At 42.3% G+C, this 20,336-nt stretch overlaps 2 protein-coding genes across 6 annotated transcripts in view; one reads left to right on the plus strand and one right to left on the minus strand.

Moving 5' to 3' along the window:
- LOC133659230 (alpha-tectorin-like) overlaps nucleotides 1-8,313 on the minus strand; it is a 20,799-nt gene extending 12,486 nt beyond the window's left edge. Inside the window, exons 1-8 of the mRNA XM_062061964.1 lie at nucleotides 8,268-8,313; nucleotides 8,085-8,182; nucleotides 5,418-5,645; nucleotides 5,267-5,350; nucleotides 1,797-1,902; nucleotides 1,603-1,732; nucleotides 1,289-1,532; nucleotides 1,060-1,216 (exon numbers count right to left, since the gene is read on the minus strand). Of these exons, the coding sequence (XP_061917948.1) occupies nucleotides 1,060-1,216; nucleotides 1,289-1,532; nucleotides 1,603-1,732; nucleotides 1,797-1,902; nucleotides 5,267-5,350; nucleotides 5,418-5,645; nucleotides 8,085-8,182; nucleotides 8,268-8,313 (1,093 nt within the window). The remainder of the gene's footprint in view (nucleotides 1-1,059; nucleotides 1,217-1,288; nucleotides 1,533-1,602; nucleotides 1,733-1,796; nucleotides 1,903-5,266; nucleotides 5,351-5,417; nucleotides 5,646-8,084; nucleotides 8,183-8,267) is intronic.
- The window catches only part of LOC133658996 (trace amine-associated receptor 13c-like), a 19,239-nt gene extending 914 nt beyond the window's left edge, over nucleotides 1-18,325 (plus strand). Inside the window, exons 1-5 of one of the 5 annotated variants that reach the window (XM_062061578.1) lie at nucleotides 626-1,154; nucleotides 1,340-1,550; nucleotides 8,230-8,332; nucleotides 16,661-16,900; nucleotides 16,970-18,325. In XM_062061578.1, the coding sequence (XP_061917562.1) occupies nucleotides 8,312-8,332; nucleotides 16,661-16,900; nucleotides 16,970-17,752 (1,044 nt within the window). In that variant the 5' untranslated portion in view covers nucleotides 626-1,154; nucleotides 1,340-1,550; nucleotides 8,230-8,311 and the 3' untranslated portion in view covers nucleotides 17,753-18,325. Of the gene's footprint in view, nucleotides 1-625; nucleotides 1,551-8,229; nucleotides 8,333-16,390; nucleotides 16,901-16,965 lie in introns of those variants that run through there. The other 4 variants (XM_062061579.1, XM_062061582.1, XM_062061581.1 and 1 more) reach the window with 4 other exon arrangements.
- Nucleotides 18,326-20,336: the final 2,011 nt, after the last annotated feature.

Here is a 20,336-nt window from a genome sequence, read left to right on the forward strand (position 1 = left end):
TGCATTAAACAATGTAACTTTACCATGAATTGATTAACGTGGACCCCGACTTAAACAAGTTGAAAAACGTATTCGGGTGTTACCATTTAGTGGTCAATTGTACGGAATATGTACTTCACTGTGCAATCTACTAATACAAGTTTCAATCAATCAATCGAAAACAAGGTTTTCCAAAATATGAGAACAACTTCAACTCCAGTTATGGAAAAAAGTGCCAACATGGCACTGCCATATTTATTATTGAAGTCACAAAGTGCATTATTTTTTCTAACATGCCTCAAAACAGCAGCTTGGAATTTGGGACATGCTCTCCCTGAGATCATCCTAATACCCACTACAACTATGGGAAATACTACACTTTGACTTTCACAAAGTGCATTATTTTTATTTATTTTTAAACATGCCTCAAAACAACAGCTACAAAAACAATGAAGGCACACAGCTTCAGTCCAGAGTATACTAGAGCATACTTGCCAACCTTGAGACCTCCGAATTCAAGGGATGGGGGCGGGAGGTTTAGGGGGGCAGGGTTTGGTGGTAGCGGGGGGTGTATATTGTAGCGTCCCGGAAGAGTTAGTGCTGCAAGGGGTTCTGGGTATTTGTTCTGTTGTGTTTATGTTGTGTTACGGTGTGGATGTTCTCCCGAAATGTGTTTGTCATTCTTGTTTGGTGTGGATTCACAGTGTGGCGCATATTTGTAACAGTGTTAAAGTTGTTTATACAGCCACCCTCAGTGTGACCTGTATGGCTGTTGACCAAGTATGCCTTGCATTCACTTGTGTGTGTGTAAAAGCCGCATATATTAAGTGGCTGTTTGTATGGAGGAAAAGCGGACGTGATGACAGGTTGTAGAGGACGCTGAAGGCAGTGCCTTTAAGGCACGCCCCCAATAATGTTGTCCGGGTGGAAATAGGGAGAATGGTTGCCCCGGGAGATTGTCGGGAGGGGCACTGAAATTCGGGTGTCTCCCGGGAAAATCGGGAGGTTGAAACCGATACCGATAATTTCCGATATTACATTTTAAAGCATTTATCGACCGATAATGATTTCTGTTCATACCCTTCAGGTGGATCTGCACCGTGTTGCCATCAAAGAAGACTGTAACTGTGTAGTTGGACTGCGATATTTTAGCAGTCACTCCGCTCTGATCCTTGGTAAGTTCCACTCCGTGGACAACTGTAACTGTGGTGTCGAGGGCTTGGGAAATGTCATTTATCTTGACAGCGACAGAAGACCACAATAGACATCTCAGTGAAGTGATCTCTCTGTAGTGGAGATGAACTCTTACCTCCACTCGGCCACCTTGTAGTAACTCCATCTTAACATCTTGCTTGTCCAGGTGCACGATCACATGGTCCAAGAAGCTGACGTCCTTGCGGCGCCGCTCCTTGAATACGCCCTGGATCCGGACGTTTGGGACGGCCCCAGACTTCATCAGAGTGTATCCGCATCGGTCAGTCACAGTGTGAACCCGGCCGACAAAATCGATGACCGTGGAGGCGGTCAAAGTGCACATGGCGTCAAAGGCGCAGCTGATGGAATAGATACAGGTATGCAAAGTCAATGGTTCGAATAAATCAACTGGGCTTGTTGTGGATTTACCTGCCGTTGCCTTGGCAGTGGTGCATCGGTGCACATTCGCTGACCGCAGTGGCGAGGCCGTTCACGTCGCACGTGACGGTAGCGCAGACGTCTGGGTCGCTAATGGTGGTATTGATCATGTAAACAGAACCTGCCATTTGGGAGATTTGGTTAGCTGGTTGAAACCGACTCCATGAGCTATTGGATCAGCTGACCTGAGAGTCGGCATCCGCTCATGTCTGTGATGACGCCCACGCTCGTCTCGTTGGCTTGAAACACGTGCTTGGAAACTGTTTGGCCTTTTACCTGCGCATACGCCACCTGGACCAATGACATTTGTATCCAGTAGAAGATATCAGGCCAGGACAATCTATCCAATGTTGCAACATATATTTCTATGCCCTAAACCGGGGGTCAGCAACCCGCAGCTCTGTAGCCACCTGCGGCTAGTGCCATAGTGGCTCCCTGGAGCTTTTTCAAAAATGTATGAAAACGGAAAAAGATTGGGGAAAACTATATTTTTGTTTTCCTATGGTTTCTGTCAAACACGACACAAACCTTCCTAATTGTTAGAAAGCCCACTGTTTATGAAAGTGGTTGGTTTTTGGCATCTTATTTGTCCAGCTTCCATACTCATTTTTTATACACTTTACAAGAAATAATATTGGCGACAAACTCCATAGCTTGTTTGCGCTAGCTTTTTGAGACTCTTGTTTTGTTAGCGCAGGCAGGATGAAGCAGCGCTTTTATTGTGAAGACAGGAACTGTGCAGTCGGCCTTTAGAGTTTTGACAGCAGGTAAGGCGCGAGAGTCTGTTGAAATAAAAAAGTGTTTCTCGCCTTCCTGTCGGTCGTTTTTTTCTTAATAATGATCTGGCAGTAGCCAGCATCATCTCAGAAGACCCTCAGGTGCCGTGAATGTCAATCAAGTGACAAAAGTGACGTCTTGGTGAAGATTGATGATCGCTAATTTTTAGGTCAAATTTTTTAATGCCTTGCTACAGTCGACTGACACACCCTCCGCGATAGACTGACACACCCTCTGCGATCGACTGACACACCCTCTGCGATCGACTGACACACCCTCCGCGATCGACTGACACACCCTCCGCGATCGACTGACACACCCTCGGTGATCGACTGACACACCCCTCGGCGATCGACTGACACACCCTCGGCGATCGACTGAGACACCCTCGACGATTGACTGACACACCCTCCGCGATCGACTGACACACCCTCCGCGATCGACTGAGACACCCTCAATGATTGACTGATACACCCTCCGCGATCGACTGACACACCCCTCCGCGGTCAAATGACACACCCTCCGCGATGAACTGACACACCCTGCGCGATCGACTGACACACCCTCCGCGATCGACTGACACACTTTTCGCGATCGACTGACACACCCTGCGCGATCGACCGACACACCTTCCGCGATTGACTGACACACCCTCCGCAATCGACTGACACAGCCTCCGCGATTGACTGACACACTCCTCCGCGATTGACTGACACACCCTCGGCGATCGACTGACACACCCTCGGCTAACGACTGACACACTCTCTGCGATCGACTGACACACTCTCCGCGATCGACTGGCACACTCTCCGCGATCAACTGAAACACCCTCCGCGATCGACTGACACAGCCTTGGCGATCGACTGACACAGCCTCCGCGATCGACTGACACACCCCTCCGCGATCGACTGACACACCCTCTGCGATCGACTGAGACACCCTCGACGATTGACTGACACACCCTGCGCGATCGACTGACACACCCTCCACGATCGACTGACACACCCGCCGCGATCCGACTGACACACCTTCCGCGGTCCGACTGACACACCCTCCGCGATCGACTGACACACTTTTCGCGATCGACTGACACACCCTGCGCGATCGACTGACACACCCTCCGCGATCGACTGACACACTTTTCGCGATCGACTGACACACCCTGCGCGATCGACCGACACACCTTCCGCGATTGACTGACACACCCTCCGCAATCGACTGACACAGCCTCCGCGATTGACTGACACACTCCTCCGCGATTGACTGACACACCCTCGGCGATCGACTGACACACCCTCGGCTAACGACTGACACACTCTCTGCGATCGACTGACACACTCTCCGCGATCGACTGGCACACTCTCCGCGATCAACTGAAACACCCTCCGCGATCGACTGACACAGCCTTGGCGATCGACTGACACAGCCTCCGCGATCGACTGACACACCCCTCCGCGATCGACTGACACACCCTCTGCGATCGACTGAGACACCCTCGACGATTGACTGACACACCCTGCGCGATCGACTGACACACCCTCCACGATCGACTGACACACCCGCCGCGATCCGACTGACACACCTTCCGCGGTCCGACTGACACACCCTCCGCGATCGACTGACACACTTTTCGCGATCGACTGACACACCCTGCGCGATCGACCGACACACCTTCCGCGATTGACTGACACAGCCTCCGCGATTGACTGACACACTCCTCCGCGATTGACTGACACACCCTCTGCGATCGACTGACACACCCTCGGCTAACGACTGACACACTCTCTGCGATTGACTGACACACCCTCTGCGATCGACTGACACACCCTCGGCTAACGACTGACACACTCTCTGCGATCGACTGACACACTCTCCGCGATCGACTGGCACACTCTCCGCGATCAACTGAAACACCCTCCGCGATCGACTGACACAGCCTTGGCGATCGACTGACACAGCCTCCGCGATCGACTGACACACCCCTCGGCGATCGACTGACACACCCTCTGCGATCGACTGAGACACCCTCTGCGATCGACTGACACACCCTCGGCTAACGACTGACACACTCTCTGCGATCGACTGACACACTCTCCGCGATCGACTGGCACACTCTCCACGATCAACTGAAACACCATCCGCGATCGACTGACACAGCCTTGGCGATCGACTGACACAGCCTCCGCGATCGACTGACACACCCCTCGGCGATCGACTGACACACCCTCTGCGATCGACTGACACACCCTCTGCGATCGACTGAGACACCCTCGACGATTGACTGACACACTCTGTGCGATCGACTGACACACCCTCCACGATCGACTGACACACCCGCCGCGATCCGACTGACACACCTTCCGCGATCCGACTGACACACCCTCCGCGATCGACTGACACACCCTCCGGGATTGACTGACACACTTTTCGCGATCGACTGACACACTCTCTGCGATCGACTGACACACCCTTGGCGATCGACTGACACACCCCCCGTGATCGATTGACACACCCTTGGCGATCGACTGACACAGCCTCCACGATCGACTCACACACCCTCCGCGATCGACCGGTAGCTCGCGATCGACGTAATGGGCACCCCTGGTTAAAAGCAAGCACCTGCCAGCTCACATACCCTCCCAACCTTTCTGCCTCACCTTGCCCTACACTTTGCTGGTCTTCTGTCGCTGTCAAGATAAATGACATTTCCCAAGCCCTCGACACCACAGCTACAGTTGCCCACGGAGTGGAACTTACCAAGGACTACAAATGGTTAGTCCTTTTGAACATGGATCAACTTAGATTATTTATTTTCTTTTTTATTCCATGCTGCTGTGACAAGACCGGTGTTTTCTGAAGAAACCGGTGCTGCTCTTACAAGATCCGCGTCTGTGTATCCGGGATAAGTCCTGATAGCCAGAATGGATTGTGCTCCGAAGTTGCCCAGTTCCACTTGTTGAATCTGTAATGTAAGTAAATAAGTAAACAACAGCAACATCTTGTGAGGTTAGCTAACCTTAAAAACCTACCTCAGAATATTGATGATCTTTCAAAGGTATCACGTTGACACACTTCCCGGCATGCTTCAGTTCCGGCAACATCTTATGGACCCCGGACCCTGCTGGTATCTCGTGTGCGAGTACGGACCAGTTGCCTCTGTCCGCCGTCCCTCCCGACATCACGATGCAGTCGTTTTGGGCGCCGTCTTCGTAGGCGCCGTTGAAGCATAGTGCGAAGCGGCTGTCGTTGAACGCCACCTTTTGTCGTGTAAAAACAGGAAATGATGAAAGTTGTGTTATTGTAGGTGCCCCCCTGTGGTGGTGAGGTGTAATTACAAGAGTTTGCCTTAACTGTTTAGTACATATATACATATATATATATATATATATATATGTATATATATATATATATATATGTATATATATGTATATATATATATATGTATATATATATATGTATATATATGTATATGTATATATATATATGTATGTATATATATATATATATATATATATATATATATATATATATATATATATATATATATATATATATATATATATATATATATATATATATATATATATATATATATATAAATCAATCAATCAATGTTTATTTATATAGCCCTAAATCACAAAAGTCTCAAAGGGCTGCACAAGCCACAACGACATCCTCGGCACAGAGCCCACACAAGGGACGTCGATGTGAATGACTATGAATGACTATGAGAAACCTTGGAGAGGACCGCATATGTGGGTAACCCCCCCTGTATATATATATATATGTATATATATATATATATATATATATATATATATATATATATATATATATATATATATATTAGAGATGTCCGATAATGGCTTTTTTGCCGATATCCGATATTCCGATATTGTCCAACTCTTAATTACCGATTCCAATATCAACCGATACCGATATATACAGTCGTGGAATTAACACATTATTATGCCTAATTTTGTTGTGATGCCCCGCTGGATGCATTAAACAATGTAACAAGGTTTTCCAAAATAAATCAACTCAAGTTATGGAAAAAAATGCCAACATGGCACTGCCATATTTATTATTGACATTATTTTTTTTAACTTGCCTCAAAACAGCAGCTTGGAATTTGGGACATGCTCTCCCTGAGAGAGCATGAGGAGGTTGAGTTGGGCGGGGTTGGGGGGGCGAGGTTGAGGTGGGGGGTAGGAGGTAGCGGGGGGTGTATATTGTAGCATCCCGGAAGAGTTAGTGCTGCAAGGGGTTCTGGGTATTTGTTCTGTTGTGTTTATGTTGTGTTACGGTGCGGATGTTCTCCCATAATGTGTTTCTCATTCTTGTTTGATGTGGGTTCACAGTGTGGCGCATATTTGTAACAGTGCTAAAGTTGTTTATACGGCTACCCTCAGTGTGACTTGTATGGCTGTTGACCAAGTATGGGTTGCATTCACTTGTGTCTGTGAAAAGCCGTAAATGTTATGTGACTTGGCCGGCACGCAAAGGCAGTGCCTTTAAGATTTATTGGCGCTCTGTACTTCTCCCTACGTCCGTGTACACAGCGGCGTTTTAAAAAGTCATACATTTTACTTTTTGAAACCGATACCGATAATTTAAGAAACCGATACCGATCATTTCCCATATTACATTTTAAAGCATTTATCGGCCGATAACATCAGCAGTCCGATATTATCGGACGTCCCTAATATATATACAGTATGTATAAATATATATATATACAGTACAGGCCAAAAGTTTGGACGCACCTTCTCATTCAATGCATTTTCTTTATTTTCATGACTATTTATATTGTAGATTGTCACTGAAGGCATCAAAGCTATGAATGAACACACGTGGAGTTATGCGCTTAACAAAAAAAAGGTGAAATAACTGAAAACATGTTTTATATTCTAGTTTCTTCAAAATAGCCACCCTTTGCTCTGATTACTGCTTTGCACACTCTTGGCTTTCTCTCGATGAGCTAACTCCTTCAAGACTGTCGGAAAACTATTTCAGGTAACTACCTCTTGAAGCCCATCGAGAGAATGCCAAGAGTGTGCAAAGCAGTAATCATATATCATACATATCAATCCAAGTTAATTTAAATAGCCCTTATTCACAAATGCCTCAAAGGGCTGCATAAACCACAACGATAATATGTGTGTGTGTGTCTGTTTACATAATACAATATATCATGAATATATTATTATAATTGAATATTAAGAGTATGTGAAAGTTCAACTCCTACTTTGTTTACTTCCGTGATGACCTCTTTAAAGCTTTGTAATCAAGCAGAAATACCAAGCAGCTAAAAGTCAAACATGGACAAGTGCGGAAAGAGCGTTCTGCATTTTTCCAATCATGCCTTGCAGTGAATTTAAATGTGTAATTTCGATTTTTTTTTATAGTGGTGGCACCTTTTTTTAAATAATAATACCCAAAACGTTCAATCAACAGGTTGTGTTACATGTGACCATGTCATGTGTGTTGACATTTTGTGCTGGTTGAATTTTTTTTTCTTCACCCTGACTAGGAAAGGTTGTTTGGATTGGGTCCTATAAGTAAATACTGTGCTTGTAATATCAAGAAGGGTTATTTAAATGTGATACAAAAACACCTCGCACTGCCAGGTGCTTATGTAATTGAACTTGTGTCGCTGTCTAGCGGGCTAATGTGAAGATGCAGATGGTTCTCACATATAATTTGTGGTACTTTTGTCCAAAGTATGTGATGGGACAGTTGGTGATGTCCATCTCTCCAGACCTGGTAAAAGTCCAGTCCGTTGCGGCAGCACCTGAGTGTTCAAACATGTTTTTACATTTTTTTTTTTCTTTGTTGCAGTTTCGGAATGAAGAGGAGCAATCTTTATGTGGTCTTACCTGTCTGAAGGCCAAGCACCGCCAGGTAGAGAAGGAAGCAGGACATGATGGAGGTGCACTCACAGGTAGCTGAAAAAACAAACAAATAATATACATATATATATATATATATTAGGGGTGTGGGAAAAAATCGATTTGAATACGAATCACGATTCTCACGTTGTGCGATTTAGAATCGATTCTCATTTTTAAAAAATTGATTAAAAAAAAAAATAAAATCATTTTTTATTTTTTTTAATTAATCAATCCAACAAAACCATACACAGCAATACCATAACAATGCAATCCAATTCCAAAACCAAACCCGACCCAGCAACTCTCAGAACTGCAATAAACAGAGCAATTGAGAGGAGACACAAAGACGACACAGAACAAACCAAAAGTAGTGAAACAAAAATTAATATTATCAACAACAGTATCAATAATTTCAACATAGCAGTGATTAAAAATCCCTCATTGACATTATCATTAGACATTTATAAAAAATAAAAAAATTAACAATAGTGTCACAGTGGCTTACACTTGCATCGCATCTCATAAGCTTGACAACACACTGTGTCCAATATTTTCACCAAGATAAAATAAGTCATATTTTTGGTTCATTTAATAGTGAAAACAAATTTACATTATTGCAATCAGTTGATTAAACATTGTCCTTTAAAATTATAAAAGCTTTTTACAAAAATCTACTACTCTGCTTGCATGTCAGCAGACTGGGGTAGATCCTGCTAAAATCCTATATATTGAATGAATAGAGAATCCTTTTGAATCGGGAAAAAAATCGTTTTTGAATCAAGAATCGTGTTGAATTTTTAAAAAAAATCGATTTTGAATCGAATCGTGACCCCAAGATTCGATATTGAATCGAATCGTGGGACACCCAAAGACTCACAGGCCTAATATATATACAAAATAAAACATATACTCACAGGCCTAATATATATACAAAATAAAACATATATATATATATATATATATATATATATATATATATATATATATATATATATATATATATATATATATATATATATATATATATATATATTAATAATAATATGAATTATCATTCAAATGATTTCAGCCACTGCAAAAATTTGTAAAAGAAGAAATACTTTATAATGAATAACCAATCAGTTGTGTAGTCCTTGTTATAATTACTATTTTTTTCTAATCAATATCTAAAAAAGAATATCAGTTATTAGTTAATTAGTTTACCATATAAGTTAATTAGTTTCCCATATATGCACGTTTTGCTTGCAATTAGTATTATTATTATGATGTAACTCATTAAAATAAGATATTTTAAAATTTTGTAAATTATCTTAAAAAAAAAAGGGTTATACTTGTATAGCGCTTTTCTACCTTCAAGGTACTCAAAGCGCTTTGACACTATTTCCACATTCACCCATTCACACACACATTCACACACTGATGGTGGGACCAGGACCCATCAGGAGCAAGAGTGAAGTGCCTTGCTCAAGGACACAACGGACGTGACTCGGTTGGTAGAAGGTGGGGATCGAACCAGGAACCCTCAGGTTGCTGGCACGGCCACTCTCCCTACCGCGCCACACCGTCCCCTATTAAATGTTATTGTTCATTTTACTACACTGTAAAAAAAAATGTACGGTAAAAAACTAGCAGTTCAGTTGCCAGAATTTTCTTGTGAAATTGACGGTGGTTTTTACACCGAATTACTACACAGAATCATTTTTGACCGTAAAATCTACTGACATTTTTACAGTTTACAAAATTGATTAAAAAAATAATATACTCTTTTATTATTCAGTATGATTATTCAGTATAGTAAGTTTGTTTGAGTTTTGAGTCCCACCTTGTCATTGAAGTCTGTTGTGGTATTGTGAGCGTGCTCGGTGGTCTCCGGTCTTCTGTCTGCATGCTGGGGACAAACAGGCTCTGTCTTTATGGTCGTGAGGACTTCCAACATCTACGCCTTGGCGTCACGCAACATTCCACGTGTTTTGTTGTTGTTGGTCTTTTAGCTGCAGACCATGCTAATTATCACCTGACAGTTTGATGTGGAAAACACACACCTGTCCCCGACTGGTAAAGTCACATGATGTAAAATGTGAGTGTACACTTATCGTCTTGTCACTGCTTGATGACCCTGGAAAGACCAAAACGAACACTCTCTTCTCAGCGGGCTCATTTGCTTCGAATTACGTGGATTTCACAATGGCTGTCTTAGATTTCTAAAAATGTGAAGAGTAAACTAGATCAGGCGATTCCTGAAGGAATTGCTTGTGAATGCTCCAATGCTGAAGTTGAACTGAAATGCTGACAGAATGTAGTATGAATGTAAGAATAGTTTGAATAGATAGATAGATAGATAGATAGATAGATAGATAGATAGATAGATAGATAGATAGATAGATAGATAGATAGATAGATAGATAGATAGATAGATAGATAGATAGATAGATAGATAGATAGTACTTTATTGATTCCTTCAGGAGAGTTCCCTCAGGAAAATTTAAATTCCAGCAGCAGTGTACAAAATTGTAAAAAGTAAATAATGGGGGTATAAATGGAGACAAAATAGAAAAATATTACAATAGAAAAAAAATAAAAAGCAACGATGAGAATAAAAATATAACAGTAAAATAAGAATATAACAAGAGAAACTAGGCATTAGTGACCATGTTATGAAAAAAGTATTTCACTGTTATGTGTGGGACAAAGGAGTTTTTGAGTCTATTAGTCCTGCACTTGGGATGAAGCAGTCTAGCACTGAACAGGCTCCTCTGGCTACTGACAACGGTATGCAGAGGGTGACTGGCATCATCCAGGATGCTCACTAGTTTTTCCACAGTCCTCTTCTCTGCCACCTTCACCAGTGAGTCCAGTTTTATTCCGATCGTAGAACCGGCCCCGCCTGATCAGTTTCTCCAGTCTGGAGCTGTCCTTCTTAGATATGCTGCCCCCCCCCAGCACACTACGATGTAGTACAGAACACTGGCAACCACAGACTGGTAGTACATCCACAAGAGTTTTTTTTACAGATGTTGAAAGAGTGCAGCCTCCTCAGGAAGTACAGCCTGCTCTGTCCTTTCCTGTACAAGTGGTCTGTGTTAACAGTCCAGTCCAGCTTATTGTCCACCCACACCCCGAGGTACTTGAATGGTTGAAATGTTGAAGAGTTCATTTCCAGGAAAACCGGAATTTGGTTTGGAACTTGGGAAAGTGTTAGTTTGAGTGTGCGGAATGAGTTGGAATGGTTTGAATAGGTTGAAAAATGTGGGAATTGCGCAACTTGGAAAAATGTCCCATTCCTTTCAATGGGAACTTCCTGGAAATTTGGGGTAAAGCAGGATTTTTTTTTAAATGCTTAGGAGCATGAATGTCTGGCATGAGCTGAATTGGTTGGTATCGGAATTGTTTAAATCGGTAAAGAAATGTTGAAGTAGTAACAGTTTTTTAAAAATTAAAAAATAGTGGAACAGAAATTTTTCAAGTTCTTAAACAATCTTGTTTTTTTGTCCTGACTAAGAGGAATGATTTGACAGTGGAACGGTTGAAATGGGTTGAAAAATGTGAAAGGTTGGAAATAAGGTTAGAAAAAAACAGGGAGGACTAGAAGCAACGGTCGGGGTCTAGGAGTGATGTTGTGGGCCACAGACAATGATTTGACTTTTGTCTGAGTTTATCTGAAGAAATAAGTTTGGTGTCCGCACACTGATCTGTTCCAAGCAGTGTCCAATGTACGAATTGAACAATAGGATGGACCCCTAAGGAACCCCACAGGGCATTTTGTCTGATACACAGTTACCAATTCCAATAAAGTACATCCGGACTTACGGTTCAGAGCAGTACCAGAGATTTCCCACCCAGAACCAAGACTGAGACTTTTCCTGCACCTGTGTTCAGTCGGGTATTGTTAGTCACATGGATCAGAGCTGTGGTGAGTCCTAAAGCCTGATTGGAAAGTATCCAACACGTAATGAGACCGGAGAAAGTCACTAAGCTGTTCGTATACAACCTGTTCTAGGACTTTACCAGATTTGTGATATTTGTTCAGTTCTGTGGCATCAAGACTACTTTTCCTTACAAGGGGCTTAATGACAGCCTTGGGAAATGTCCCCTTTTAACGTAAGTGTATTTGTACGTTAGCATGCTAACATAAAATACTGAATGATTGAGGTATTATTTTCTTTTTGATCGGGAAATATTGTCCTTTCCCATAAACGGTGCAGTAACACACACAGATGGAATACCGCAGCATGTGTTTTCTCGGTAGCGCGTCGCATGTTGAGAATGTGTCGCGACAAAATGTGAAATGCGAAAGGTTTCGATTGTGAACCGACGGGTTGAGCCGTTGCTGACGGTTCAATGCCGACTCGTACCTGAGGCAGAACGGCAGCAGTCAGAACGAGTTCAGTCAGGTCCCACAGGCATTTTTGTTTCTTTGTTTGTTTGCTGCTTTAGTCTGTCACTCATCTCCCATTCTTTCACCAGCAACAACACCGTTAGGAATGATAGAAGCAGGAACAAATGTTCGCTTTTGACTTTGCCGCAGACATTGGCGTTTTTGGAGTGGTGGAAAAAACTCGACTTATTGATAGCGTCGGACACCGTTTGAGTTTGAATTCAGTTCGAAAAAATTGGACGGTTCAAGAACAATGGACTATAAACCCGGTTCCCATCGATGCCCAACCCAACTTATCAATAGGGATGTATACCGAGTACCGGTAGTAGCTGAAACACTGTGGAGCTAGCTAGCGAGGACTATGCGGTGCATTGAGTAAGCGTTCGTTCTCTTGTCACTGTCAAATAAACCTGGTTCCGATCGATGCCCAACACAACTTATCAATAGGGATGTATACCGAGTATCGGTATTTTTTGCTACCGCTTCCTAATTAGGTCGGTCCAGTAGGACCATTAAGATTCTGGACAAATGATACGGCTATCATATTTTTAGTGATTATGGCACGTTGTCACATTCACTTCAGGTGGTAAGATCTGATGATCAGCTTGGAATAATGACAAATAAGGAAGCAACACCACACAAAAGTTTGTATCACAACAATATTTGCTCTTCAAAAGTCCCTCCAACTTACGCACGCCAATAAGAGTTTGTGTCAGTTTGAAGTGAACGCGCTGTATTCACGGCCGCCACTACCGCGTTTCATCAACCGTCAACCAAGTCAGTCATTCACAGGCCGATTATATTCCACTCAAAAAAAGTTAAAAATTTAAGTGATATTAAAGGCCTACTGAAATGAATTTTTGTTATTTAAACGGGGATAGCAGATCCATTTTATGTGTCATACTTGATCATTTTGCGATATTGCCATATTTTTGCTGAAAGGATTTAGTAGAGAACATCGACGATAAAGTTCGCAACTTTTGGTCGCTGATAAAAAAAGCCTTGCCTGTAACGGAAGTAGCGTGACGTCACAGGTTGAAAGGCTCCTCACATTTCCCCATTGTTTACAATGCAGCGAGAGCGATTCGGACCAAGAAAGCGACGATTACCCCATTAATTTGAGCGAGGATGAAAGATTTGTGGATGAGGAACGTGAGAGTGAAGGACTAGAGTGCAGTGCAGGACGTATCTTTTTTCGCTCTGACCGTAACTTAGGTACAAGGGTTCATTGGATTCCACACTTTCTCCTTTTTCTATTGTGGATCACGGATTTGTATTTTAAACCACCTCGGATACTATATCCTCTTGAAAATGAGAGTCGAGAACGCGAAATGGACATTCACAGTGACTTTTATCTCCACGACAATACATCGGCGAAGCTCTTTAGCTACGGAGCTAACGTGATAGCATCGGGCTTAACTGCAGATAGAAACAAAAGAAATAAACCCCTGACTGGAAGGATAGACAGAAGATCAACAATACTATTAAACCATGGACCTGTAACTACACGGTTAATACTTTCCAGCCTGGCGAAGCTTAACAATGCTGTTGCTAACGACGCCATTGAAGCTAACTTAGCAACGGGACCTCACAGAGCTATGCTAAAAACATTAGCTATCCACCTACGCCAGCCCTCATCTGCTCATCAACACCCGTGCTCACCTGCGTTCCAGCGATCGACGGTGCGACGAATGACTTCACCCGATCATAGATGCGGTCGGCGGCCCGGAGACGGAGGAAGTCAAGGGGAGTTCGGCGGCTAGCGCGTCTGCTATCCATCTCAAAGTCCTCCTGGTTGTGTTGCTGTAGTCCGCCGCTAATACACCGATCCCACCTACAACTTTCTTCTTTGCAGTCTCCATTGTTCATTAAACAAATTGCAAAATATTCACCAACACAGATGTCCAGAATACTGTGGAATTTTGAGATGAAAACAGAGCTTTTTGTATTGGATTCAATGGCGTCCGAATACTTCCGTTTCAACGATTGACGTCACGCGCATACGTCATCATACATAGACGTTTTCAACCGGAAGTTTCGCGGGAAATTTAAAATTGCACTTTATAAGTTAACCCGGCCGTATTGGCATGTGTTGCAATGTTAAGATTTCATCATTGATATATAAACTATCAGACTGCGTGGTCGGTAGTAGTGGCTTTCAGTAGGCCTTTAAAATTCAGAAAGTTGCAGATTTACTTTCGAAAAGAGAAGTCTTGGATACTTCTCTTGTTGCCTTATTTGTATTTGACTTTATTAAACGTTTGGGTGGAATTTTATTACACAAAACCTGTTTTCTTTTAAGTAATATAGGAATTGATCAGAGCTTTATCAGAGTTGATCTATTTTATGGAGGAATGTAGTTCATCATATAACTGGCACCCAATGTTGTTAAAAAAGTAGAAATTATAAATCGAGAATCGATTTTGAATCAAGAATCGATTTTCAATCGAATCGTTTGGTACCCAAAGATTCACAGCCCTATTGCCAGACATAAATATTTCCAGCTGAGTGTAAATGTAAAGAATAGAACTGGATCTGCGTGCTCTTTACAAGATGGTGACACAACACCTTGTTTGTGATAAAATCCCATGCTGTGAGATGTTACAGGATGTTGCTGGTGTACAATCCCTCATGCTCATAACATTCTCATTATAAGTGCATTTTTTTCCACATCTTTAATTAAATATAATACTGCTAAAAGTACTTATAAACACCGGTATGGAAAAGGAATATCAACATTGAGATCGGTATTGATACGATATACATCCCTACTTATCGATGATCTTTTCCCAGATTTTCTTTGCAAAAAAGTGCTCCAAAATTCTACACTGATCTATTACTGACTTTTCTCTGACTTTTCAAAGATGGGCTGAATGGCTGATTTTCTTGTTCTATAGTTTTATGGGGCTGTATGGTGATCTGGTGGTAAGCATGTTGGCCCCACAGTCAGGAAATCACAGTCCAGAATCTCCATTGGAAGATCCATGAGTGGAGTTTGCATGTTCTTAGAGGTGCTTGTGGATAAGTGGATTGGTTGTGTTGTGGTTTGTGTTTAAACTTCACTTGCTGACGCGCCGGACAAAAAACTGATAGCTTGGTCTTTCTCTCAATTTGCGGACCATCTATCTGTGACAGTATGAATCCCGGCAGGTTACGTGTTAGTCTTGGGATTTACTGGCGACCAGTCCGGGGTGGACCCTCGTGGAACCCGCCTGGTTCAGTACCAGCTTTTCGGTTCGAACCCGGGTTGTCCGGCATGAGAGAGACGAGCGTGCTAGCTACCGAGCTAAAAGACGACACTCCCAACCTGGTTACCAGCACTGCTCTTAAGGTTGTCAGGGAGTGAGGTTTACCAACTTACACACGGCCCGGCCACACTCGCCTGTCACCCAAGGTCAACTGGGGTAGGCTCCATCTCAGCCATCACCCTAAAGAAGACAAGCGCAATAGAAAATGGTATGATACCGATTGAATGCGCCAAGCCATCAGCGTAAGACTTGATTGAGGGTATGGTTGGAGTCGTTGTGGACCACCTAGATTCTCTGAGCAATGTTTTGGGGTAGTTACGCATGCGAGGGTTGGTCGAAGGTCTGTGTGTGTCGGTCTTGGACGCCTGGCGATTACCTCCATGGTGTCGACCGATACCTCAGTTCTGATGTTTTGACTCCCCAAGTTGCGTCTTTCTTGTTGCTACAATACGACTCAGGAACGCACCCCCCCCCCAAAGGATACTATCAGCGTACAACTTGATTGAGGGTATGGTTAGAGTCTTTGTGGACCACCTAGTTTCTCTGGGCAATGTTTTGGGGTAGTTACGCATGCGAGGGTAGGTCGAAGGTCAGTGTGTGTCGGTCTTGGACAGCTGGGGAAGACCTAAGACCTCCATGGTGTCGACCGATTCCTCAGTCCTGATGTTTTGACTCCCCAAGTTGCGTCTTTCTTGTTGCTATGACACGACTCAGGAACGCACCCCCCAAAGGATACCGACGCCAACGTTTGATAGGTTGGCGAAAAAGGAGGCGGAGGAGAAAGAGAGTTGAAAAGCCAGCAGCGTTCCGGCGCTCTCCCTGACGGAGATGGCGGAGGAGGCCGAGCTGTGTTTCCCGCTGCTCGTCAACACGTCCTGCCGGAGGACGCCGCGCCCTCGCCTGGCTGTCGTCGGCGTCTTCGTGCTGCTGCCGGCCGTCTTTCTGCTCACCGTCACTCTCAACCTGATGGTCATCATGTCCATCTCACACTTCAGGTGACCCGTGACGTCCGCAGGTCAGGGGCTGGTTTTGGACTGACGGGCGTGTACTTTCTCTTCAGGCAGCTGCAGACGCCCACCCACCTGCTGCTGCTGTCTCTGGCCAGCTCCGACTTCTTGATGGGCGTCTTCCTGTTGTTCCAGATCTTCCAGCTGGACGGCTGCTGGTTGTTCGGCGACGCGACGTGCGCCGCGGTTTACCTCCTGGATCACCTGATCTCGTCGGCCTCCATCGGGACCATGGTGCTCATAACGGTGGATCGTTACGTGGCCGTCTGCGACCCTCTTCACTACCTCGTCAGGGTCACCAGGAGACGAGTGGAGCTTTCCATCGTCCTGTGCTGGTTGTTTTCCTCCGTCTTCAACGTGGCGTGTTCCATCGACACGCTGCAGCGGCCGGGCAGGGGCGTCTCCTGCGTGGGCGAGTGCGTGGTCCTCGTCAGTGGCGCCGTAGGACAAGTGGACCTGATTTTCACCTTCATCGGCCCCATCAGTACCATAGCACTGCTGAACATGAGAGTCTTTGTAGCGGCCGTGTCTCACCGAGTCTCGGTCCTGCCGCGCCCGCGCAGCCCCAAGAGGTCTGAGCTGAGGGCAGCCAGGACGCTCGGGGTGGTGGTGATCGTGTTTTTTGTGTGCATCACGCCGTACTTCTGCGTGGTCGCCTCAGGGCAGAACGTGGCACTCAACTCGTCGTCGGCGGCCGTTATCATTTGTTTGTTCTACTTCAACTCCTGCATCAACCCGCTGATCTACGCTCTTTTCTACCGCTGGTTCAGGAAGTCCATTAAGCTCATTGTGACGCTCCAAATTCTGCAGCCTGATTCCAGCAGGGCGCACCTGCTGTAGACGCACTTCTGCCTCATAACGACAATAATCATAAAACATTTGATTCATTAAGGGCTCAAAGATGCTGCACAAAGAATCAGAATTGTTTTTATTGCGATTGTCAGTGAGGGTTCTCATACTAGGTTTTCAACTAGCAAAAATAAACCTTAAAGAAAAAACAGAATATACAACAATTCTTCTCAAAAAAAGAGGAGAAATATAATCTTAGAGAAAAACGTAATTTAAAACATTTGTTTGCACGTACAACACTTAAGACCTTCAGTATATCAGTATGTGGAATTAAATTATGGAATGGATTAAGCAAAGCAATCAAACAATGTACTAATATGATACACTTCAAGAAACTCTTCAAACTTAAAGTGTTTACAAAGTACAAAGAAGAAGAACCATGACAAACATTCTCAATTTATTTCATCCATCCATTCATTCATTCTTAAAGTAATCTTACTTATCTCATCATATGAAATATGACTTACTTCACCAATTATTATTATTAAATTCTTACTATTATTTATTTATTTATTCATTTTTATTGTGATTACTTATGGAGTTTATTGTGAATAAATTGTGAACAGGAAGTGAACAAAAAGTTTTGCAACTGTTATGTGAAGAAAAGGGGTAGGATTAAATAAGCTCTGCTTCTTCCTACTCCTTTTCGAACATGTTGAAAAGAGAAACTGGAAATTGTGATGCATCATGTTGTATGCTTGCATGTTCGTAATAAACTCAAAACTCAGAACAAGACTAAATGAATTAATGAATTTAAAAAAGTAAAAAAATGTCTTCATATAAAATAAAATATCTAACCTTTGTATATAATTAAATAAAATGGCTAAAATGTGTGTATAATAAAATAATATATCTAATTATGATCAAATAAAATATCTAACCTTTGTATATAATTAAAAAATGGCTAAAATGTGTGTAAAATAAAATAATAAATCTAATTATAATTAAATAAAATATCTCATCTTTGTGTAGAATTTAGTAAAATGGCTCAAATGTGTGTATAATAAATTCCATCCATCAATTTTCTACCGCTTGTCCCGTTCGGGGTCGCGGGGGTGCTGGAGCCTATCTCAGCTGCATTCGGACGGAATGCGGGGTACACCCTGGACAATTCCCATTTCATCACAGGGCCAACACAGATAGACAGACAACATTCACACACTAGGGCCAATTTAGTGTTGCCAATCAACCTATCCCCAGGTGCATGTCTTTGGAGGTGGGAGGAAGTCGGAGTACCCGGAGGGAACCCACGCAGTCACGGGGAGAACATGCAAACTCCACACAGAAAGATCCCGAGCCAGGATCATATCTAAAAATCTCCTCTTTGTTTATAATGTATAACACCTCCCACCCACTACACTCGGACCTTGCAGAGAGAATGAGCACGTTCAGGGGAAGGCTCAGACTCCCAAAATGCAACACGGAACGACACAGGAGGTCCTTCATACCGACAGCCATCAGACTGTATAATGCATATGTTCCTTGACTGCACTTAAATGTAGAGTATATATATAGAATATATTTATATTATTTATATATATTATATATATATATATATATATATATATTATTTATAATTATTATTGTCTATTGTGAGCGAACTGTGGTGCTGAATTTCCCCCAGGGATCAATAAAGTACTTTCTATTCTATTCTAATTTAATAAAATGGCTCAAATGTGTGCATAATAAAAGTATATATTTAATTATAATAAAATTAAATATCAAATATTTGTTTATTTCACAAAATGGCTAAAATGTGTGTATAATAAAATAATATATTTAATTATAACAAAATATAATATCTAATCTTTGTGTATAGTTTATCAAAATGGATCAAATGTGTGTATAATAAGATAATATATTTAATTATAATAAAATAAAAATATCTAAACTTTGTGTATAATTTAATAAAATTAATCAATTGTGTGTATAATAAAATAATATATTTAATTATAATAAAATAAAATATCTAATCTTTGTATATAATTAAATGGCTAAAATGTGTGTATAATAAAATATGTTTAATTATAATATAATGAAATATCTAATCTTTGTGTATAATAAAAATGTTTTAATTATAATCAAGTTAAATATCTAGACTCTGTATATAGTAAAATAATATCTGATTATGATCAAATAACATTTCAAATAGGATTTTTGCATAAAATAAAATCTGTTTGTATAATAAAATTAAACATCTAATCTCTGTGTGTAATAAAATATCTAATTATAATCGGAAGAAATATCTAATCTGTGTGTATGATAAAATATCTAAATATAATAAAATAAATGTATTATATTTTAAAAACATAATCTTTGTGTATGGCAAAATAAAATAGTTTGTGTAAAATGAAATATATCTAATTATAATCAAAAAATATCTACTCTGTATAATAAAATAAAATCTAACTATTATAAAAATAAATATCTAATTATAACTCAATTAAATAGCTCATGAGGTGGCAAATAGTCCAGGGTGTACCCCGCCTACTGCCCGAATGCAGCTGAGATAGGTTACAGCGACCCCCCGCGACCCCGAAAGGGACAAGCGGTAGAAAATGGATGGATGGATGGA

Source organism: Entelurus aequoreus, linkage group LG10, assembly GCF_033978785.1.
Source record: "Entelurus aequoreus isolate RoL-2023_Sb linkage group LG10, RoL_Eaeq_v1.1, whole genome shotgun sequence".
Classification (NCBI taxonomy): domain Eukaryota; kingdom Metazoa; phylum Chordata; class Actinopteri; order Syngnathiformes; family Syngnathidae; genus Entelurus; species Entelurus aequoreus.